This window comes from Pipra filicauda, unplaced genomic scaffold (genome assembly GCF_003945595.2).
Source record: "Pipra filicauda isolate LSUMZ 115617 unplaced genomic scaffold, ASM394559v2 scaffold405_size854913_pilon, whole genome shotgun sequence".
In the NCBI taxonomy this organism is placed as follows: domain Eukaryota; kingdom Metazoa; phylum Chordata; class Aves; order Passeriformes; family Pipridae; genus Pipra; species Pipra filicauda.
The window spans coordinates 149,472-173,257 of record NW_024104538.1 but is presented as its reverse complement, the minus strand read 5'-3'; the positions used below and the strand labels follow the sequence as shown (position 1 = coordinate 173,257).

The 23,786-nt window shown below is 40.0% G+C and overlaps 2 protein-coding genes and 1 long non-coding RNA gene across 3 annotated transcripts in view; 2 read left to right on the top strand and 1 right to left on the bottom strand.

The window, feature by feature from the left end:
- The first annotated feature begins 83 nt into the window (after positions 1–83).
- Positions 84–15,366, top strand: LOC114000984 (potassium channel subfamily K member 16-like). The gene is made up of 5 exons (XM_027745811.2): positions 84–4,366; positions 8,260–8,374; positions 8,913–9,079; positions 11,385–11,550; positions 12,867–15,366. Exons 1-5 carry the CDS (start codon positions 4,154–4,156, stop codon positions 13,088–13,090), a joined length of 885 nt encoding a protein of 294 aa, XP_027601612.1. The 5' UTR covers positions 84–4,153; the 3' UTR covers positions 13,091–15,366.
- LOC114000987 lies at positions 11,328–16,121 on the bottom strand. Its single transcript, XR_005565036.1, has 3 exons — positions 16,025–16,121; positions 11,966–12,001; positions 11,328–11,539 (listed from the first exon to the last, which is right to left on the bottom strand). It is a non-coding gene; the product is annotated as an uncharacterized LOC114000987 (long non-coding RNA).
- A 1,572-nt stretch (positions 16,122–17,693) lies between these two features.
- KCNK17 (potassium two pore domain channel subfamily K member 17) overlaps positions 17,694–23,786 on the top strand; it is a 29,268-nt gene continuing 23,175 nt past the window's right edge. The window contains exon 1 of the mRNA XM_027745817.2: positions 17,694–17,923. Within this exon, the coding sequence (XP_027601618.2) occupies positions 17,702–17,923 (222 nt within the window). The 5' untranslated portion in view covers positions 17,694–17,701. The remainder of the gene's footprint in view (positions 17,924–23,786) is intronic.

Here is a 23,786-nt window from a genome sequence, read left to right as displayed (position 1 = left end):
CCTCTACCAAATATGCAGGTGGTGAATACGAATGCCAAGAAGATGAACATATGGGAATGTCCTGTTACATATAGCATATTTGGTAGCTCCATATAGAATTTGTCTTTTCAAAGTCCATTTTTAATAACCACAACACTCAAACTTCTGTTTTTAGATTATTTCAGATGAATCATTTTTATTGTTGCTTAAGTCAATGTTAAATGATCTTTTTCTAATATTTTTTTTTCTGTTTCACTTCCTGCAATGTTTGGTTTGAAATCTCAGCTATAAGACAAGCAATGTAAACTGGGTATTTTTAAGTGGTTACTATCCATGCCTTGATTTGACACCACCACAATAAAAGTAAAGATTTCTTTCTCTTTTCCTTGAGTGAAATCTCAGGGGCTGCACCTGAGACTGATTGAAGATTATTCTCTGTTCATTTTTTAGGGCAGCTGCAGTGCTGCCAACAGTGCCCACTGTTGTGGGCCAACAGTGAATGTATTTATATAGATGAAGAACACAAAACAAGATCTACTTCCAATACAATGACAACAGAATTCAAGGAAATTATTTCTTCTTCCCATGGAATCTGTCTGAGAAAAATACTGTTGAAATCTTAGAATTCTTTATACTTTTTATCTGAAAATGCTTCATGTTTTCACCTATGTGAACATAAATCACATCAATCATGATTGGTTTAAATTTGGAGTAAGAACAAGATCAGAAGTAGAAAATTGCCAGATGGCAGTGTCATGCCTGAAGAAATGCAATGGTTCTGTTATTTATACTAACATGGTGCTAAAATAATTTCCTTAATTCTTCTCTGAAGTGCAGAGTCTAAAAGTCATTCAAGGAGTAAAGCAAATTAAAAACAATTAAGTCTTTGCTTGTACAAACTGTTCAAGCTGAAATGCATAGCAAGTGGAAGAATGGATCCCTGGATCTTAACATCCACTTTGTCAACTAGTTTGGTACAGAGACATTTCTACCAGAAAAACTAGTCCAGAAAAATCATTCTTCATCAGAAATTTGTGAATGACAGGATCAGCCAAGGTACCTTTCAACCATTTTATTACTTATTTTAGGAACAGCTTATTTATGTCAATGTAAATTATACTCCTACTGATCACAATGGTATTTTTTCTGGCTTTTGAAAGCCAGTGCAGAAAGTGAGCAAACCATGTCAGTTATTTTTGGCCCATCCTTTATTTTGTATCTATCCATGTTTAAGTCTGTTAGGGACTGTAGCAACAATAGGTGAAGCAATTGGAGAACCCTGAATCCTTTGATTTGCTCCAAGTAATACATGAAAATATTACAAGTAATACATGGAAGTAATAAATGAAAAAAATTACTATTATGTTGATTGTAAACCAGGATGTCCTTTCCAGAATGGCTCAGATTTTTTGTGAGAAAAGCTGGATCCTGTTGGGTCAGTCACATTGAGGAAGAAAAATATGATAAGCGAAGGAATAATCAAGGAGGTTGTGTTCAGCCCTGGGTTCAAAATATATGTCGTGAGAAATCATTCCTGAGCTTTGAGACCAGATGCACTCCTATGTTCAACATTGGCAGGAAAAGCAGGACTTCTGAGGAACAGTCAACTTCCAAGTTCAGCTACTCTTAAGAAGTTCTTGCATTCAGGACTTTTTATTTCTGTTTGTGAACTCAGGTTTTATTTATTTTTTAATCAGAAGAGTATTAGAAGACGAACAGAGAAGTTAGATTAGACAATGTGCTTTGTCATCCTGTCATCAAAAGGGATCTGCTAGTATTGTTATTTCAGCACTTTCTGTATTATGTCTTTTTACCTCGAAACCAAATTTAATTTCTGATGTGGTAAGCCATGCTGAACTCTCTCTTCCATATTCAAAACTCACACAAAAATCTTAAGTCTTCAGTTTACTTCCAAATGTATATATTTGAGTTTCTTTTTTTCCTGTGGCAAGACATAACTTCTGGGCTGCTGCACACAGTCTGGCTTTGTTTGATTTCTATATTGCAACCTTATACTAAAGGAGGGAAAAACCAAACCAGTAGGAATAACTACAGTATAGAAGTAAAAACACCTTTATAATTTTAGTGACCCAATTCGCAACACCCTCAGAAAATTAAGATCCCAAAAGTAAGCCTGAGTGGACATTTTTTCTTAAGGCATAATTTAGACTGCCAAGTTTGGCAGCTGGAATGCTTTGTTGAACTGAACTGAACAGAATGGAAGGGGACATAAAAGAGATTCAGTGCTCTATTTTTTCATTTATATCTTATTAGTTTCATACCCTTAATTGCGAAACGTACTTCAGCTGAGAAAATTTGTCTCAGCCCAGCTATGCAGATGGGTTTGCACCCATTCCAGAAAACCAGTAGACTGTCATTCTCTTGGCCTGGTAGACATAGGTCCTATAAACAACATGACCAACACCTGGATCTGTCACCAGAGACAGCCCTGCGAGTATAACAAGCAGTTGTGCAACATCCCAGGCTTGTCAACCCTTACCGTGGCATAAGGTATGGAACAACAAGCTGTACCTTTTAGTTATGGAAATCAGACACAACAGAGATGTTCTTGTTAGATACTAAGTAATTGTCACCCTTAGCACAGACCAAGAGAAGGCCTTCTGTCAGTTGATCATCTCAGTTGCTTCAGATCAGATTGCTTCATAATGTTGAAGTGCTCAGTAATTTTAATGCCATGCTCAGTAATTTCAATGCCACTGTAACTTCTATCTCCCAAATGTTTCACTTTTTCAGCTGAAAAGAAATGCCAGAGCACCAAGGCTCAGAGTCCTTGCACATTGCACTTCTCTACTGAAGTCTTTCTGTCCCTCAGTCACACTGACAGAGTGGTGACAAAAGTCCAAGATGGTCTCCTTGGAGTTGTCCACGATAGTTTTCACTTTTCACAGTGCTAAGTAGCCTTCTGCTGCCAGTCAGTCATCCTCTTCTGGATGATGCCTGGCTCTAGGCTACAAGCACAGTACAAATGGCAAGTACATGGATTTTCCCAAATAGGATATGAATGAAATAATTTTTTCGGTCTTTTTCTGTGAGCACTAACTCTTTTTCGAAGGTAGGTGAAAACAACCTGAATGCTAAGCAAAGGATATCTGTATCCAGAATATTCTAACAGGAAGGGAGTTTAATAATGAAATTCCATCCCTAGCCACCTGGCCTTCTTTCTGTGTGTGTGCATGTGTGTGTTTTCTTTTGGAAGCAGTGTGGCATAGATGACACTTGCCATAAAGCTCTTCCTACAGAAAAATATGCAAGCCCAGCTCATTTCCAGTGTATAATAATCATTAAGGCTCCCATGAGTGAACCTCTGATGCTTTTTTGGCCAATGATTAACCTTAAGCCCTCCTTCCCCCTTATGCACTTAGATTAAAAAGGCAATATGGAGAGAGAAAGCAGTAGGCATGAGTGGTGCATTCTCTAACTCTATGGACTAAAGGGTGGAGTCATCTGACAAATAGTTCAGGAGCAGCACACCAGGCAGTGAGATTGATTTTATTAGGGTTAGAAAAGAAAGAAAGGTTCTGTTGTGTGACCAGGCTGAATTCAGGATGTTTATAAGCTCCATCATGCTGCTTTTACTGGTGCCAGCGATGTTTGTATGGTACAGACGGCAGCTATTGACTTTTCCATTTATTCAGCTCCATAGTCTTCTTTGTTCTGGAGAGTCTGCTGTAATTAGAGTTTATAGAGTTTTCTTGTACAGAAGTCTAGTGTTTAGTGTAAGGCTTTACTTGTCAAGACTTTAAGAGTCTATCCGTGACTCCATATTCATATGACCCAGGGTAAGTCATATAACCAGAGTTTTGATTCAGCTTCCCAGCCTGGAAACCAATACCATCCTCTGAGGGCTTCATTCATTTGATTAAGATTTTTGGATAAAAGTTGTTTTAATAGGAGAAAAACACTATCATTCACATTCTTATTAAGCCATAAGTGCTCACCTTTTGATCTGGATAGAGAACAGATGTGGAGGGATAAAATTTCTTTGTTAGTCTCGTTTCGTATAGCCCTGATACCTGTATGTTCTATTAAAAAACTCTCCAGGGCAGTAGCTGGGAACATGGGTGTGTGATTTCTGGGTGTTCTGGGTAGCACACATCTTGGGACAGTAACCTGTTAAGTACTGAGCAGTGACTGGCAACAGCAGAGCAGCAGCATGCCTCTCCTCGCCATACACAGCTGGCGGATCAGCTGGACTCCGCTGCTGGTACTGGGGTATCTCTTTTACCTCCTCTTGGGTGCTATGGTGTTCCAGCTGCTTGAGAAGCAGGCAGAGACCCACTTTCGGGACCAGTTCCAGCTGGAGAAGCTTAACTTCCTGCAGAACTACACATGCTTGGACAGACAAGCCCTGGAGAAGTTTGTACAGGTAAGAGGAACAGATTCCCATTATTTTGGCTCAAGCATTATTTTTGCTAGAAAAAATTATACTATTGTGGCCAAGCATGTTATAAACTTATCATGTGTCCATTATATTAAAGGTCTAACTGTTTAAATTAAAGGCAGAGCTTTCTCAAGCCCATTCATATACCTCTTTATCTTGATCTATTGAACTACTTTCTTCTCCCAGTCACAAACTCCTAAAATATGTAAATCTGCCTGATGCATTTTTGTGCTACATTGCAGTAATTTCAACTTCATGGTTCTTGGCTCTTTCATTAATTATTACAGGGAATTATGCTTTGGGACAAAATCAAGAATCAAACCTAAATAAGCAGGTTGCCCTTCCAAGGTTCTCCAGTCCAAACCTGTGCATTTCTGCCCTTTTGTACTAGGAATTGTCTACCGTCTTTGAAGGTGGTCCTGCACTCACAGGCCTCTAAAGAAAAGATAAAGCCAACCATCACTAACTATGTTATCTCTCTTGTAAGAAGAGATAAAGAGCTCTTATTCAATATAGGTTGTCAGTTAATGACATTTTAATCTATTCCTCAAAACTGGCTGGAGATACCTTTCTTGGTATTTCTCATACTAGTATTGCAAGAACTGGACAGAAATACTTAAACTACCACTTTCTTTGTGCTCAGAATCTACCCAGATGCAGAGCTGGGTGCCTAAATAATTTGAACTTTTTCTACTATGTCACTAAACCTGATAAAAACTCTAAACATGCTGCGAGTTTGCACTGGCCAAGTTGGAGGACTTCCACTAAGGTTTTGATGAACAAAAAGCCTAGATTTTGTAAATGGATTTAAGCAAACAGTGAATTTCAGATTAGAAAGGGTAGCAAAGGTGCCTGAACCTCTGTCTACAAAGCCAATGTTCTGATTACTAATACTGTGATATATTTCTTGTGGAACATTGGACATTGGCCAGAAAATTACTAGTTTTAAAGAACTTACATGCCTAGAAACATGTCTATTTTTTTAAGCTATAGCATTTGGTGATATTACCTGTCCTTTCCTTATCTCTCTGATAGTTATTGTAGAGGCAAAAATTCTGATTCTCATTCTAAATCTAACTGGGATACCTTATAGGATTGAAAGGTTTAGTTAAATCTCTGCTACCCTAGAAACCTTAGGGAAGGTTCACACGTGTCCAGATTCTTCTCACTCTGTCTCCACTTGAGCTTTCTTAGCACTGCCATGCCACTCAGAGAATCACATTTTGCTATGTCTCTGCAGAATTAAATAAAATTTCACTTGTAAGCTGTTCCAGATAAAGCCAGCTGAGGGCACCAAATCACCTACAATGCGCCAAGCTTCAAAGTACTTAGACTTGGTAGTCCTCAAGGTTCACAGCAGTGCAGGTCCTCTCTGACTCACCTGTTATTTATAAGACTTGTTAAGAAATTTGTCTAACTCTTACTAATCTTGGGAAATACTACTCTTCCCAAATTAAATCTCTAACTTTAATGCAGAGAAGCAGTTGTGTCTCTGCATGTTTTAACTATATGGTTAAGAAGGCCAGAAGTTCCAGTCTGAAAAGTCACAGTAGTCAGACTGCAGTGAGACACAGCCCCCAGACTCAGTCTGCTCAGCTAACAAGTATAACATGTCTTAATGCCTATTCTTTAAACATAAATCCTGAAATGTGAGAGTCAACCCCAGTTTCTTTCTGTATATCTATGATCACCAATAATAGAGTTACCACTTATAATTCATTAACTTTTGACTCGATTGTGCAGGAAACAAATTCTTGCAATTCCATGTCAATAAACTGCATTGGCTCTGCATGGCTAAAACTGCCTAGCTGAGAGGTGGCCCTGAGCTGCAGCTCCTAAAATGAGCAGCCTGAAGCTTTGGGAAAGTGCAAATCCAAATTCTGTGATCTAATGCATCTCTGGTAAACATCACTCAGGAAATTATGCATTCTGACAACATAACTGAGATGCATTGAGTAAGGAAGTACCCTTTATGAGTCCCGATTTTGATTATGTCCATACTTTTTCAGCCTCAAACGAACTGATCTAAACACAGAGTGAAAGGACCAAATCCTTGTCTATGACCACAAGTGGCTGCAATGTGCATCAGCAGGGGGACAGGAGGAGAAACAGCAGGAAGTTTTTATTCTCTCCACATACTACTGTAGCTTTATATAGGTTTCATATTCCTGCTGTAAATTACAGCACATTGCTTTTACTTACTGGCTACTTCTGTTCCCAAAGGCAACAGCTAATGCCCGCCAACCATTCAACAGCTGCTCTGATCACACTCCAGCCATAACCCTTACCTGAGCTGTAGATGAAAGGAGCTAGGAGCCATTTTAACTGTCCCACAGGAACCTGGTTTTTTAGGAACAATTCTCCTGGGCACCAGGATGGCATTTATTTCATGGGGTTGTACTTAAAAGCAACAGTCATACCAAGAAATGTGACCTTGTCAGACTGTGTCTTAAGGGTTCAACATTCAAAATTGCCTTACTCTTCCATGTTGACTCTCATAATGTGAATGTAACTCCTGTGAACTCTTGTGCATTGAAATGCATAGAACTGTCAAGTGTTTCTTACAGAAATAAATTAAACCTGTGATTATTTTAGACATTTCAAAGTATTCACACCTTAGTAGCTTCTCTGTGTTCCTTCTAAGCAGAAAATGAAATAGTCAGCTCTAGAAAATTTGACATGTTGAATTTCCATTCGAAAAACAGGTTTGTAATGGATAAAGTTGTTTGTCGTATTGAAAAGAAGCTCTGCTGACACTTCAGTCATGAGCTCACATGTGATGATGCCCAGCAGCCCTCTGATAAACTTGACCAATGCTGTAGGATTTTTTACTGCAGAAATAAGATTAGCCGCTAAACTTACGGTACTCAAGTCCACCAGTACAGATCATTTAAAATTGCAAAACCTGTACAAAATTGGATACCTTACAGTGGGTATGTTCATTAGAAAAGCAATCCTTCTGACAGTAGTCAACATTTCAATCAAGAAAGAGGATCTTCTTTTGTCTCATACTCCTGAAACCAGCTAAAGCTGGTGTTTCTATTAAATCCTGCTCATGCCTTGCATCATAAAAAGTCTTTAGAAGAGATGAATGAGCAATTCCTTAGGCATTTTGCAAAATTACAAAGCTGTGATCTGGTATGTGACAAACAACAGGATTCTTAAAACCCAGGCACTGAGCAGAGGGAAACCAGTCTCCTTCAGAGAAATCCTTGGAGACAGCAAAGGAACACATTCTTCACTAAGGCAGTTGACAGGATATTTGATGCAGGAGCAGTATTTTTTTAGCACACAGTAGTTTTAGTCATCTGGTAAGAGCTATCTGAAATAGCAGAGAATATTTTATTAGTTAATCTTTCAGACTAGGAGAAGCCTAATATTCATTGAAAATTATTGGGAAGTCAAAGCCAAAAATAGAAATTCATCCTCACTAGTACTTACACGGAGGAAATAGAAATGAGCATGTTCCTCATGCCCTTCCCCACAGACACATTTACACTTACCTACATTAAAAACTGGAATGAGATGACTAGACTATGGAAGAAGAGGAATTACCTTTATTTTTTATGGCACAGCTTTACTTTTTTTTCCCAGTTGGATCACTTTGGGGAATCCCTCCACTCCTTTCCCCTCAGATTTCATCTAGCTATGGAACTGATCCTACTTCAGTGACCAGTTCTCCAGGGGCAAGAGTTCAAGTTCCTAGCCAGCTCTATTTCCAAGTTTTGCCATGTCAGCAGTAGTCCATTTTAGTCCAACTCTACCCTGTTATCTACACTGTTTATCACTCTGCTTGCTCAAGATGGAAAGCAGTATTTACTTCTCTCTATTTCTGACGTTATTCCTCATCTTTGCTCCTTTGACCTCTTCCACCTCAGGTCCTCATGGAAGCATGGGAAAAAGGGGTCAACCCAGAAGGAAACTCTACAAATCCCAGCAACTGGGACTTCAGCAACTCCTTCTTTTTTGCAGGAACTGTTGTCACCACTATAGGTGAGGTACTCTCTTTCCCTATAAACCTGGGTTTCCTCCAACTATCCTTTAAAGCCCCCAGAAATGTGTAATTGGTGGATAGAATACACCTGCAAGACAATCAACTACTGTGAGTTACAGTTTTCTGTTGGTTTCCAGTTATGCCTGTTATTCTTGCGTACCCAGTATTTTACACCTGCCAAGGAAGCCAATTGCCTACTTGGTACCTGCAGTATTATCTTGTACATGGACAGCGCATCTTGAGGTTGCTTTGAAGCTCTGAGTTGCACTCACCACAAAATCAGAAACCTATAGCAAGTTACAATATTCCCTATAAGAGTAGTATTTTTCATGTTCAATTTTCAGCTAGTAGTAGTGAACACACAGGCCTTCGTCATAAACTATGGCAATTTGTAGACAGATTTAATTACAGAAAATCATATATTCAGAGGTTCATGAAGCTTAATGTAGTTGAGCTTCCAAGCTTAGGAACTGTCCGTGATGCCTGCAGTTTTACTGTAAAGCCTTTTTGTGTAGCTGTTTTCTTCTTTTTTTCCAGGTTATGGTAACCTGTCCCCCAGCACAGTGGCAGGGCAGATCTTCTGTGTGTTTTATGCCTTATTCGGAGTGCCCCTCAACCTGGCCTTCCTTAATCAGCTGGGGAAAGGTCTCAACGCTCATCTGCTTACCCTGGAAAGATGGGTGCAAAAGCCAGGCCGTGCCCAGGTACAGTGTCAATTTATCATTTGTTTCTTCTATTTTAAAACTAGTTAAAGTTCTCTTCTCAGATATGTGCTGCTGCTAGATTGAGTTTCCTTGTGTGAACGACAGCAGAAACTCCATACACTTGATTTATCTACAAAAGCTTTAAAGAAATAGGCTTTTGCCTAAGGGACTCTAGATTTGCCTTTTTTTAAAACCTGACTCAGCAAAACCATTAATCTGGTGACCTTAGAAGAATGTGTGTGTATACACACATAGCCGAATCAAGCTTCTATTCTCTAGCCTATGGTAGCATCTATCCAGAGTCTAGCTCTACACTGTGCAAAGACAAATTATTTTTATTGGGATGCTAATCTGTCTTGAATTAGCTTCCCTGACTGTGCCAGCAATTTAGCACTGCCTCTGTTTTCTTAAAATGCAAATACTGCTTCTCATTACTTACGGCTTATTGGTTAGTCATTGAACTAGTCCAAATGTTTTATAATAAGAGAAGCACTGATAATAGAAAATACATGAAGGTAATTTATAACACAGTTAGTGCATGTTTCTGAGGAAAGGTCCAGTGAATTGACTGCTTCAGTAAGACAAAAGGGAGATTAGATATGTTAGATATGTCAAAACATTTCACAGTTCTGACACAAGTTTTTTCATTTGTAAAATCTCTTGAGTCACTGCATTCTTTATCTACAGTAGGAAGGCTATAAAGGTACTGTCAAATGCAGACTTGGATTCTATAAGCAAAATTTCTTTAGCTGCATAACATATACCTGTTCCCCAAACACATGCAGCTCTACCACCAGAAGGATTTTCATGTTAGTATGGCTACATCTTTCCTGAGATCTCTAACAGCACCTCAGGGATGTGATTTTTATTTTTTTTTCACTCCTGAATTAACACCTCATTTCTGGCATAACTCCTATGATCAGACAAAGCTTTGGAGCTGTATCAGCTTGTTTACCCTGAAAAGCCTCTTCCAGGAATTTGGTTTACCTCCTTTTAAACACAATTTTGTCATGCTTTCGGAAATTAATTACAATCAGTTCTTCCTTATTCCTGACTTACTGTGCCAAATTATAGGTTTCTACCAGAAATTTCTTAAAAGCCAGGCTAAAAAGTAAAATTGTGCATTTCAGTATAAATTTTTATGCAAAATTCATTATCTAATTAAATGCTATTACACTACTAGAATGAACTAAATGGGAACAGATATCAACTATTACCATGTTGATTGGTAATTCTCAAGGTGCTCTGCAAATGAGGTATTACTATAACAGCTAGAGAGATATGGCACATAATATAGAATTGATTTCTCCAAGTCACCCCGTTGGCTCATAGCAAGTTTCTCAAGCTCAGAGCACATTTTATATGTGAGGTAATACTGAAAGAGAAAAGGAAACATGATACCTGGACCTTCTACTTTATAAACAGTGGTTTGGCTTTTCATCCAGTCACAATAGGCACATGAATAGAAAATCATATTCTGCTTTGAATGCCCTTGAGGGCATTTTTAAATAGTTGCAATGAGTTTGCATCAGCACACCACTAGTCAATAGTTCAACAGAATGTGTTCCCTGGAAATCCACGAATTCCTCATCCTCAGTCCTAAACTGCTAAAATCTGCTGTCATGACCCATCCCCTGACCAGTCTTTGCAGTCACATATGCTGTAACTTATCTCCCAGAAGGCAGACATTTGTACTGAGAGGCATAGATCTTCCCTGTGCTAACAGAACAGTTTTCTTCTGAGTGCTTCTAAGTTAAAAATGAAAGAAGGTAAACTGACTTCACTTAGGTTTCATCCAAACATATTTTTGGCTGAGCTCTTATAAGCCGCTTTATAAATCTTTGGAAGCAATCATGGTGAAAAGAACCATGATTTTTTCTTGCCAATCTTTGTATAATGACTTATGCAATACTTGGTGATTTTCCTCAAAGACAGAAACTGATTGATTACAAGAGTACCTCCTCTTGAATTGAAATTGAAAAGTGAGTATTTCATTCCTATGGCTGTTGTAAGTCTGAAAATATGACTGGAGCATTCTTAAAAACTCATTGCAAAAAGCTTTAAAAAAATCCTCCCTTTTTCCTAATTTTAAGGGGTTTTTTGTTTCATGATTAGGTACAATATCTATGTGCAGAGTAAACAGTGAGCTCAGCCTGCAGTGCATGGAAGCATTGGCTTATCCTTCCTTTTTTTACCACTGCTCCCAGCTGGATTGGGTTTGTGATTGAAGAAAAAACAGACCCAGCAATTTCAACAAGACAACTGCTCCATGCTGCTTAGCTGCCATCTTCGCTTTATCTTTCAGGTGGTTCAAACACTGGCAGTGGCCATCTTCTTGTCCACTGGGACTTTGCTTTTTCTAGTGTTCCCGCCATTAGTCTTCAGTTATGTGGAAGGCTGGAGCTATGGAGAAGGCTTTTACTTCACTTTCATCACCCTGAGCACCATTGGATTTGGAGACTATGTAGTAGGTAAAAAAGAAGGTGAACTGGATTAAGCTTTGTTGAAATATGTTACTCTAGTATAAAACTAAATACAGGGAGCATAGATATCCATTCCACTATAAATCTGGTACAAGAGTGAGCTCAGCCAGACTAGTAATAATGAGCTACTATATTATAGGACATGAGCATTTTTCTTTTGGCAGCTAAGCTGCGAATCACCCAACTCATTTCACATATGCCACTGAACACCCATTCAACAATGTCTCTGCCCAGGCTGCCACAAATGGGATCCAGGAGTGACAGGTGGAATATAAATGAAATTTCTTTGTCTTAAAGCAGTATTAAGCCTTAAAACCACCCTCTCCTAACAGTGATTTGCTTCAGCAAGAGCCTACCATTCCCAATAACAATTAATGTCAAATATTAAATAATCAATACTTACAATGGGAACAACATTACTGACAACCACAGGATGCCTCTGAAAGAAAACAAACCCAGTGAGATTACATAGTCTAGGCTGAGAACATCACGGTAAAGACACGTGAGGGGCTACATTTCCACACGCTTATTTGAACAAATGCATAATCTTAACAGATTATGTCTAATGTGTGTATTTTTTAAAACCACTAGGATCTCTTACTTTGCAAGTAGTAGGTCTTGCAAGTACTACCTCTCCTAGAGGTCCCAAAAGAAGATAAAAAAGCATCCCATGCCATATCTGGCACTGTGGAATTTCATGATGATCTGGACAACAGAGACTAAATGGATAGCTGCTGTGCTGTGCTGTGCCTGTATCAGCTGCACCGATTGTCCATGCTGTGGAAATATCAAACCAGGGACTAAGATTCTCATAACCACTTACTTAAAATGGCTGCATTTCCCATAGTATCCAGGTGATTGTGAATCCTGCATACTGAGTTATATCACCCTACGAATAGGAATCACTATATCATTAAACTGTATCTTTCTAAATCATCTGAGATTCTCAGTGTTTCTCCTGACTAAAATACGGCTAATATGGATTCAACATTGAATTTCCAAGATGGTTTTTTTCCTTTGTTGTTGGCTAGGAGCTGTTGATTTTGTGCATCCCTGATCAACATTCAATATGGCTATTTTTATTGTATAGCCTCAGCTTCAGGGATTTGATGCCAACTGCACTAAGTTTAACCTGAGAGCCGGCATAAAAAAAAAAACAGGAAAAAGAGAGATCTATCTGCTAATAGATCACACAAGCTCACTAAACCTACATTTTTGCAGGGGGTGGAGAGGGTGTATCAGTATGTATATTCAGCAGAACAAAGCTGTCAAGATTAATATGCAAATTTCCCTGGATTTTTCAGGCACAAACCCCAACAAGCACTATATCCCTGTGTACAGGAGCCTGACTGCAATTTGGATTGTCTTTGGCTTGGCCTGGCTGGCTCTGGTCTTCAACGTGGGAGCTGACTTGATGGAAAAATTCCTTCAACTAAAGGGGCATAAGTCTGACTCAAGCTTGGCAGAAGGAGGCACCACCAAATTGGAAGATGAACCTGAGCAGCGTAGAATCCATATCCCTAGCTGAGCAAGGTACAAAGAGAGCCGTCTGAAACTGCATCTTTCATCTGTATCTCACACTAAGCAAGCCCTGTGGATAAAGGACTAAACTACAGGGCTTGGACTGTTTCCTAAGGAGGAAATGTTCCAGAAACATGGAAATTTCCACACCCTGTATAGGCATCAGCCTACACAAAACCTCCAAAGGAGTAGCTATACAACTGTCCCAGGATTCATTTAACAATTCTCACTCAAAAAAGGCAACTTCCCCTGAAGTAATCAATTATTATCCTTTGTCTTCCTCTAGTGGGATTCAGTTCTTATGGTCACTCATTTTCAAAAAAATCCAGAGTGACTGCCTCCCAGCTTCAATAAGAAGTCACGTCATCAAGAATCTCAAGTGGAAAAAGTCAGGTACAGAAATCTTTCTTCATTTCCAGTCAGAAAACAAGGAAAAGCATAGAGGAATATCAACATTAATGAAAACCTGCTTAATGACAGCCATCCAGTTAAGATTCAGTTGATATTGTCTGAAATGAGCAGCTTTCACATAAAATGAAAACATTTATTTTCCGGGCTAAAATGCTTCTCTTTTAATTGTGCAGAAATTATGTGTCTATCCAGCACTGCCTGGACTGTTACAATTCATCTCAAAGTGAACTGGCAGCTCAAAGCAGATCCTCATCACAGTTCATTTCGCAGCCACTTTAACAGCACTTTAAACTAAATTTAAATGCAAGCAGATTTCCTTATTTCTAGCCAGGTCACAAATAATACTAGAGTCTGGCATTTTATTTGGGCCAGTTCATTGAAGAACTATCATGCACCGTACAGATTTGATGCTGTATGTTTATCTCTATATAAGGCTGATGATAGGCTCTTGCATTAGATCTGATCCTCACTCAAGTATAGTGTCACCCGTGAGAAATAGGGAGTTTGATTTTATCACAGTTATGTGAAGTCAAAAGTAGCAGAAGCCATCTCCAAAGAAGCTTAAAAACCAAAGAAGGACATATAAGCACCTTATAAGAGGATAGTCACTGAGATGAAAAGTGTAGTCATACTGTGTATTAAAGTGAACTACAGAAACTTGATAAAACAATTATCCATTCATTGGGTACCACATTCAATTGGTTATAACCATCACTAGCACATTCCATGGGCATGCTTGTAATTATATACATACTACTATTTATTCAGTATGTTTATACCTCATAATAACCATCAATTAATTCTTTTAAACTCACTTATAAGAGGAACTTTAATGTAAAGTGTGAGTGAAATATGACTGCATATGTAGACTAGCCCCAAGCTAGCGTATGTCTGACAGGCTACAGGAACATCAAATATCAGCCTTTCAGCAGCTGCTTTGATATTTCATTTTGGAGATGTGTCCATAAAACATGTAGAGGCTTGTGTAGGTCACTAATCTTTTCATGCATACTTTCTGAGCTAGATTTTTACTCCTGAGGAGGGTCACAACAGACATTTGTTCTTACATCTGACATGGTGTTTGTTTTGTTTGCCAGTTGCTGACACCTGCATAGTGCAGTGTAGCTGTTCAAATTTGAAATGCTGGCATATAAGAATGCTGGGTATGGTTTATTAGACTAGCTTCAAGTGTTCAAATGAGTGTTCAAATGCTTATCCCATCTAAGATTTACCTCATGTCTTACCACTACCTACCTCATAGATTTTATCTCCTCTGTTTTTTCACTGATCTTCCCTATGCCCTCAGCTATTCCCATAAATTTCTGCAACAGCTTTCTTGGTAGACTTTTACTGAGAGCAGCCAATTATCTCCTGTCTGGTTTTTTGTATCTTTGCAAATCTCACGGGAGACTTTCTCTCTCGGTATTTTCTATTCTTCAGACATAATGTTTGCACTTGCACTTTTTAACATCATCACCATCACTGTATTCTGTACCTGCCTTGTGTTAACTCTACAAGACATTTTTGGCCTGTTTATGCAAAAGATGAAGCTAAAGTTCTGCTGACTTTTATATTTAACCTGTTCTCTTCACCCTGCATTTTTCCATGCCTTCCTTACTTTATCTAACCACAGCCAGCCACAATACATGCACTGCTCTAAAGGTGATCCTATACAGTGTTTTACACCACGCTGCATGCCATAAAAAATGATAATGAGGTTTATCAGGGAGAGAAAGCAGTAACTGGCAAAGTGTTTCTTAAAGTTATCCTTACTTGACATCTGACAGCAGGAAGTTTGGAATTTTTTTACTGCCGTCCAGAAAATTGTTCCTGCTAATGATTTTGCAAAGTAGCAGCATGGTGAGACCATCTTCTGAATTTTTTGCTACTGCTGTGTTTAGTAAAGCTGAGAGTAGCTGCAGCAGTTGTCCAGCTGTCTGCCAGAAGATTTAGAAAGATACCTTAAATCAAGCATATGGCCACATTGGAGTACAAACAAGAAGGATACTGATGCCCTCTCATGCATTACATAAGTGATAGAAATTTCTTGCTCACTTTGTCAATTTTTCAAGGTCCTAAAAGATCCTAAATGTCATGCACACCTGTAATTGAAGTTAATTTGAGATATATACTGGGAGCACTGGCCTAGTTCTTGAACATGGATGGACCAAGTGCTTTCTGGTAGCCTTCCTCTAATAAAAAGGCAGTTGTCAATTATCAACTGACCAGCTAAGAAAAGTAACGTGGAAGAACTGCCCAATCACTAGGGCTTGCTAGGAGCCAGAGGAGCACACAAAAGGGACTCTTCTGGTCTAATAGCCCATTTTACCAGTGGTACATTTCTGCACATAATGGAGAGTGCACATATTTAGCTCCAATACATGGAAAACAGCACTTCTGAAGCCTCTGAATGTAGCTCTGCAGTCTGTGGTGGAAGTGATGGCTCAGGCAGTGTTCATCTGTGATGAGCAGCTACACTTGCAGTCCAGTGCAGGACAAGAAGCAAATGTCCTTCCAGGCTTACACTTACCCTTTAAGCCTACGCAACAAGCCCTTCTTCATCCTGAGATATATTGGTACCTTCCAGACAACATCAAAATATCATTGGCAAGATTCGAGCCCTTCTCTGTGGAGATGTAAACAGAAGACTGACAGACAAGTGACGCTTCTGAGAGTACTCAAGAAAACCAACCATTTAAATATTATATAATTCTGTGAAGATTTATTGTGAATCCTGATCTCCTTCTCCCCAGTTTCCTAATAAGCACATGCTTGATGTTGTGGGTTTTCACAATCTGTCTTGTAGTTAAAACTCCTGAGTGTCCCCTGTAATTTGTTTTATATATTTTTAGTATAAATATTAAATGCTATATGTTTATTCATAATGTTTCAGCATGGTTATAACTCAGTGTGCTTTATATAAAATATCTGGGTTTAAATGCCATTGAAATGTCAAAATGTAGCTCAGATGTATCTATTTCCCAATCTTCAATGAAAGAGGTGACGAGTATATATTTTTTTTAGTATCTTTGCACTTTTATTTTCTCATATATAATTTTACAGAAGCCTTTCCTTTTTTACATAATTCCATTTTTGCTTTAAATATCATTCAGTAATGAATACCCTGAAAAGGCAGAGTTAAGACTGAGCAATACGAAGCATAACTTTTTTTTTCCTAGGACTCTGCTCAGGATGATATCTTTACTCTGGAATTGATCTAGTCTTTGCATAGTAATTTTTGCATCTTGCTAGCAAAATCATGTGTTTATGCTAGTCAGTTTAAAGCACAGCCCAGAAAACCAGAGATTAGCACATCTCCACAACAGTTGCAGTGGGGCAATACCTGTTTGAAGGTTGCCTTATTTGTAACAGTATGCACACGTCCCTGGCAAAAATAATTAGAGGGCAGCGTGAGAACGCATTTCGTTTCCATGTGACAGTGCATAAAGGCATCCTGTTCAGAAATCTAGCAGGTTTATCCCCCTTTAGCTCACATTACACAACAAAACAGGTAAATTAAAAAGGTTTTATACACCAAAAGTGACTTGGCTGTTTTATCTGCTGCTAAGAGAACAGAAAGGAACGTTAGATATAGTTCTCTACAAGAAAATAATTAATCAAAGCGGTCCTGAGAACTACCTATATGAAGAAAGTACTTCCACGGGAAAATTACAAATTATAAAAAGATTCTGACAAACTTGCTACCTTTTCACTTGTTTATATCTAAGAGTTGTTATCACAAATACCTGTTTGCTGCCTTTTAAATTAAATTAGCAGCTGAGTGAAGGAGGAGAGCAGATTTACGCAACCTACTGCCGTGGTAGTAGTTTAATAGTGCCAGCTGATGAGAGACATACTTGGATTTGCTGGGAAAGGGGCTGGCTAGCATCCCTCGGAGGGGCGAACGTGACTCGGTGCCCGCGCTCGCTCAGGCACTGGCGGAGCGCTCTGGAACGGACAGGTGGGAAGTGGAGCGGCGCTAGAGGAGGACGGGGGCGGCGCAGTGGGCTGCTGCAGCGGGGAGCGGCACAACCACTTGCCCTTCCCGTCACAATCACCTGCCTGTCCCGGCACAACCCGACTCTGTGGACAGGGGCAGGCCGGGGGAGGCGCAGGGGGCCGGCCGGCGCAGCCCTCCTCCCGCGGGCGGCCCCGCTCCCGCCCCCGCTGCTTCTTCAGCGCCGGGGGCGGCAGCGGCCGTGGAGTGATGCTGGTGGCGGCGTGGCGGCAGCAGCGGTGGCGGCGGCGCTGGGGGGTGCCGGTGCTCCTGGCCGCCTACTTGGGCTATGTGGGGATGGGCGCCGCCGTGCTGCAGGCGCTGGAGCGGCCGGCCGAGGTGCGGGCTGCCCAGCGCCTCCTCCAGGAGCGCTTGGAGCTGCTGGCCAACCACACCTGCCTGCAGGGGCCCGCCCTGCAGCGGCTCGTCGAGGTGAGCCCGGGCGCGGAGGAGCGGAGCGGAGTGAGGGGCGGCCGGCGGCAGGCGCAGCAACCGCGCCCCCTGCCCAAGAGTAACTTATAAAAAGAAAAAGTACAAAAACTTTTCCCTGTGTAGGTCTCTTGCTCACTCGGCAACCTGCCCCGAAGAAGCTGCCCACGGCGTGGAGAAAGCGTTCCGCGCTCCGCAGGCAGCCGCCTCGGCTGCGGTGTTTGGGCACGCCGGGCTCCCCCGGCTCCTCGCCCCGGGCTGCGGCCGTCTTTTCTCCCCGCTGATAAAGGGGTTCTTTCGTTCTCCGCCGCCGACCTACGGGTTTTGAAGCGCCGCCGTCCCGACCGTAGGCAGGCAGTGGCGGAGTATCTGACTACGTGACAGTTACCTGCGGTTAATAACAGGTGACTTGGGTTTGCTCTTGCACTTACTAAGAATGAATTATAGTCTGTGACGTCTTGCAGGTGGTAAATTCTAACGGAAGAGTTTTTTCGTGGTAAGTTAAATGGGTGTTTACACTGGTGTCAAACTTTTCCCATTTTCTACTTGTTAATTAAAGGGAAAAAGGAAATCCTTAAATCTTTCAAGATATCATTTAATACATTTCTTGAGGATGTTTGCAGGACAGTTGCAAAATGTAAAGCAGGAGCAAATGCAATCTTACAAACGTACAAGTGGTTGCATTTTTATGATACAGATACGAGCAAAGTGGAATAAATGGGTTCTCTTTGCTTAATTTTTCTCTGAAAAAAAAGAAAAATCTACAATATTGAAGTGTCTTGAATGATTCCCCAAACCCTTTGAGTTCAGTAGGTGCTGGCAATTGAGTATGTACTGTTTGCTTTGGTCAGTCTGCCTCAAATAGATGTTGCCAAACAAACAAAGAAAACCTGGGGGGGTTGTTTGTTTGTTTGGGATTTGTTGTTTGATTTGGGGGGAGGTTGTGGGGTTTTTTGTTTGTTTTGTTAAAGTAGTGTATGATGGTGACTGAAACCAAAGCAGCTGGCCACCAGTTCAAAGAACTTAAAGAGGACTTGGATAAGTGCTTCCTTTTTTTTTTTTTTTCCCAATAGAGAAAAAACCACAGAAACCATCAAACTGATAATCTTGTCAGGTGTTTCAGCAAGGCCCTGGCAGACAAAATTTTGCTAAAGACCTATGTCACAGTCTCATCCCCTGACTTTCTAGATGGTAAATCCTCTGTTGGCCGACTGTAGTACGCTGAACATGTGGCATAGATTTGGACCCTTGTAAGATACTGTGGTAACTACTTTTATTATTTATAGTGTATGTTGTGCTAGCTGTGGAATTTAAATAGAAGTGATAAATACATCAGAGAAGACCAGTCTGGTGTTTCATTAAGGAAGGTCTTAGCTGAGCTTCACTCAGCACTGGCCCACCGTGCAGTGAGCATCTGGCATGGCACTTGCCCTGTGGTTGCAAGGGCAAGAGGGCTGATGAATGACAGTGACAAGATGCTAGTAGTGGAGAGACGATGATCACAACTAATAGGTAGAAATGTCATTCTGATGGTTGGTTTTACTGTAGCTTGACCTTACTAATTCTTGATACTACCTAGTAGTCAAGGGAATAGGACAGCTGCTCAAAATCCGTTTAGACCAGATGTTGTTACAATATGCCGTGTGAGTATTCAATTGTGACCTGAGCAAACCCTTGATGGGGAAGTTACAAATAAGCTTTGTTTCACTTTACGGAGTGACTGTGCATGCATTCGTGCTCTGAGAAACCACACTGAGTTTGAATGGCTTTGTGTGCAATTTTTAATAACTTTCACAGTGAGGAATTAATCATAAACAGATAATCCACGGAATTGCTGTTTTCCTACACTCTTTTCTAATTTCCTGTGCAGCAATCACTTGCTTACTGTAAGTGTGCTCAAAAAAATGGGATGTTTTTCTGTGCAGTCAGTTGTTATTGTAGTACATTGCACATCTCAAAACTCAAATCTTCGTTTGTGAAGCCTAGCCGTGATGATGACGTTGCACATAGTTTATCAGGCAAATGTCATCAGTGGCTCTCTTCAGATAAGAAACTTGTATTCTAGCTACACAGATGATTATTTGCTAATTAAGAAAGACATATAAAGAGTGTTTGTGAAAACATAAAGCAGTGTGTGAATTTTAAGTGCCTTGATGTTACTGGCAATTCCTCATTGTTTTCTTACAGCTCTTTCATTCTAGATAATTCTAAACTGTTTATTTTAAGTGTACAGGGGCCAATATGGAATAAAATCCTAGTTTGCTAAGCAATGTACAAACATAATTTTACAACCTGTTTATCTCTTAATTCCTAGTTACCAACCGGGAGTGGAAATCCGCTGTTCCAGCCTTGCACAGATGGAGAGCAATAGCGAGCTCCTGCTTTAAGGAGATAGCAGGGCAGCACAGAGAGAGGATGGGAGGAGGAAAGACAAAGTCAAACAAATCATGCTCTAGTAGCTAGACCAGTGAATTCTCGGTTAGTAATTTCTGTGGCTCGGATCCTTTCCAGGGAAGAAGTAATTTTCTAGTTAAAAAGGAAAGTACAGAAAGAATTGAAGATAGCAGACCAGCAACAAAAACAGAATGACAGAGGAGAATGTGTTAGAAAGTGTGTGACACCTGTGGTGGTGGGTCTGTGCTTCCTGTAGCTGGATTTTGTTGGGGTTTTTTGCCTAGAGGAACTGGCTGGCTCTTCCCCTATGGGATGCTGAACAGTTCCATATTTCCTAAATAGTTGAAGATAGCACATGCAAATGCTTTATGTTTAAGGAAATAAACAATGTATGCTCACGTGTTTATGCATACCTATATGTGTACATAAGAACAAGGGCAGCAGAGGGGACAACAGAGGGGGCCACATGACTGTGGCCCCACATCCCTCAACTGTGCATCCAGTAACATTTGCTCAAGGAAGACATAACTTTGGTTTTGTTGACCCATCTAACCCCAGGCTATTTTTCCAACATTGTATACAATCTATGACATGAACAGATGTTCGCTAGGAGCAAGACAGAGAGCAAGCCACCTCATGAGCCATTAGGTAACATGCAAAGAGGACAATATCCGGCCTTTTATTATAAATATGGTGATGGTCTTCACATACCAGAATTACTGAGTGTGATGTTGCATCAGAGGAAGCTCTCAGTGAGAAGACTTGCAGAAGATGGAAACAGATGCAATGATAAGGCAGATTTCAGGTGATGTACTCTCCATACAATGAGGAAAAGTAGCTAGACTCAGCTCAGGAGAAAAATATGTAAAAGTCTGTGTCCAGGCAAAAATTATGCTGGTTCCAGATTCAAGAAGTGTCCAGAAAGTGAGGCTGCACACAAAGATGGCATATTCTGTACTGGCATATCTTCTAGAGCTGTGACCTTCTCTGACCTTTTGGGGCTGGGAACACCTACACACACTCCACAGCGTGATGCACTCCTAGTGCATAAATGTCTCAGTTTTATTGTGTAGAGTGAGTATATATAGCTCTGCTCCAGCTGAGCTGTCCTCCAAACTCACTCCTTTTCCTACGTCATTTTCAGTGGTTTCAGGCACACAGCTGCTATCCTTGCCAGTGTCTCTTTAGTCAGATGATTGGCTGTATGGCCAGGCTTGGAACAGGACTTTTGCTGTGTTATACTATCACCATGACATCCTTTTCATGCTACCATTCTTTTTTTTTTTTTGATATAAACTTTTTTATTGTTATATATATATTTCCCTATTATAGTTGTTTCCTATATTTATTGTATTCCATCCACTTTCAGTTGTAGATATACAATGCTGTTTAAACACAATTGCTTACATAAACTCAGAAAATGAAAGCTGAGCTAAATTAAATAAATATTTTTTTTGTCTAGAAAGATTTAAGGTGTAGTAAAAAGGACCTAATGGTAAAGGGTAGGTTATAAACTAAAAGCCTGCAGGTGGATCTAGATACTGTTATCTCCAGAGTCAACAGCTAGAGGTACACAAAGAGTTTAGTAGATGTTTACAAAAGCAATGAGATCCCATGTGACTGAGAGATCCTCATCAATACCTGGGCTTATACTGGCATTGAACCAGTAGAGAATTGTGACAGCTGTCAGGAAATACAACCCTGTAAATACCATTTTCTAAAATAATCTTGCTCACATATGATGAAACAGTGGATGACTAGTAAGGGATCACCTGCTGGTGATGAGGGTCTTTAAGGAACAGCTTTGGCTCTTGGTATTTTAGACCTGTGACATCTGTATAGAACCAATTTAATCAAATTCACTTGTCACAGATTAAATAGGGTCGATCCCCTGTAATTATTCTTTCTAATTTCATGCTTATCAAAATGTACTACTACTTTGATTAAGTTACAGCAGTTCATCATTCTCCAGACCTATAATTAAAAGAGCCATGGATACCTTATCAAGAATGTGCATTCTGTGCTAATAATATCCTATTATAGCATCCATTTGACAGAATTTGTTTAAGATAAAATCATTATTCTATAAAGCAGTAGGTATATAATTTTCTGTAAGGTAATAGGCTAGAACTCTGTTGTTAGACTTCCCGGGAGGTGATGAGAAGATCTACTGGTGAACTGTTGTTTCTGGTTAGTTGAATCATTCCTAGGTCTGATGTTCAACGTAGTGTCTAGTACCTGTGTTTAAAAAGAGAAAGGTGAATGGAAAGCACAGCAGCCTATTTTATTATACCTCTACCTAAAGAGAGAGATTTTCTTATTATCAAATTCCCAGTTACAGCTGGTCAGGCTTGGTGGAAGTACCAGGTAAGGGAGTAGCAAGCTGGCATTAACTGATAAGTGTCTCAATATTCTGTCCAACCAGGAAGGTTTGAGACCTACAGTGGCGAGTGCCCTCTAAAAAGAGAAATGGTAATTCTTGTCCGTTGTTTGAAGATGTGGATTACTCTTACATGTACTTGGTCATCATACTTTTAATTGCACTAAAAAAAAAAAGAAAAACAACTACTAGGGAGGGAAATCTCAATTTTACAAGGATGATGCAATGCAACCTGCTGTGTTCTGTAGATTATACAGGCAACTCCTTTCAACAAGCGCTACCTATTTCTGTTGCAGCCCAGCTGTCAAATTACTTCTGTCATTGGAGTTTGAGAAGTGACTGGAATTCAGCAACACTTTGTCCCATGAATCATGTCATAGATTCTTCCTTCATATACGAGCTTAATTTTCAGAAAAAGTACAAGTGTCTGAGAGATTGGTTTCATCATTACTATACTATGTCTTTTGCTCCTTTTCTGTTGAAGAGTAATTGTAGATGAATTCTAGAAATGGTAGTACAGACCCAGCTGTAAAGTAAAAGTGCTTTTGCTCATAGGGTTCCTTTGGTTTTGAGGAACTAGTGCCAATTACGTTAGCTGGGGAAGGTGGGGAATAGTTCCTTGATCAGGTCTCAGGTTATTCGAGTGGCACGAAGTTAAAAAAAAAATACAGCTGGATTCTTTTGGATTCATAGCATATCTTGTGCCTGCTCTTGTTTTGGTCATAATTCATGTAAGTTTCCTGTCCAGGCAAGGACAAGGGGTCAGAGCTCATAGCTGGGAAAGTGTGATTAATAATCTATTTTTCAATTATTTGGAAATTAATTGACCTCTGTCCTTGTAATCTGATCCAAGGTTAATGTTAACCATTTTCTTGTGATTTACAGCTGCTATTCTGTGAGGAATAAATGACTGTTTATATGCTAACACTGTGCAGAAATTTCCAGTGCACAAAGTTTATGTGAGTTGTTTTCTCATTAATCTAAATGGCAGCTTGGTGCTTTTTTAACATCTCCTTTCCCTCCTTGATAGATTGTGAAAGTGAGGAAAAGTGTCTGAAATCAGGCAAACCATTTTCAGGAGGGCACATACTC

What these genes read in the sequence shown, in the direction of transcription:
- LOC114000984 (XM_027745811.2), top strand. Translation starts at nt 4,154, where the DNA reads ATGCCTCTCCTCGCCATACACAGCTGGCGGATCAGCTGGACTCCGCTG. An exon ending in AACTGTTGTCACCACTATAG is followed by an intron (nt 8,375 to 8,912) that starts GTGAGGTACTCT and finishes CTTTTTTTCCAG; the next exon opens with GTTATGGTAACCTGTCCCCC. An exon ending in ATTTGGAGACTATGTAGTAG is followed by an intron (nt 11,551 to 12,866) that starts GTAAAAAAGAAG and finishes TGGATTTTTCAG; the next exon opens with GCACAAACCCCAACAAGCAC.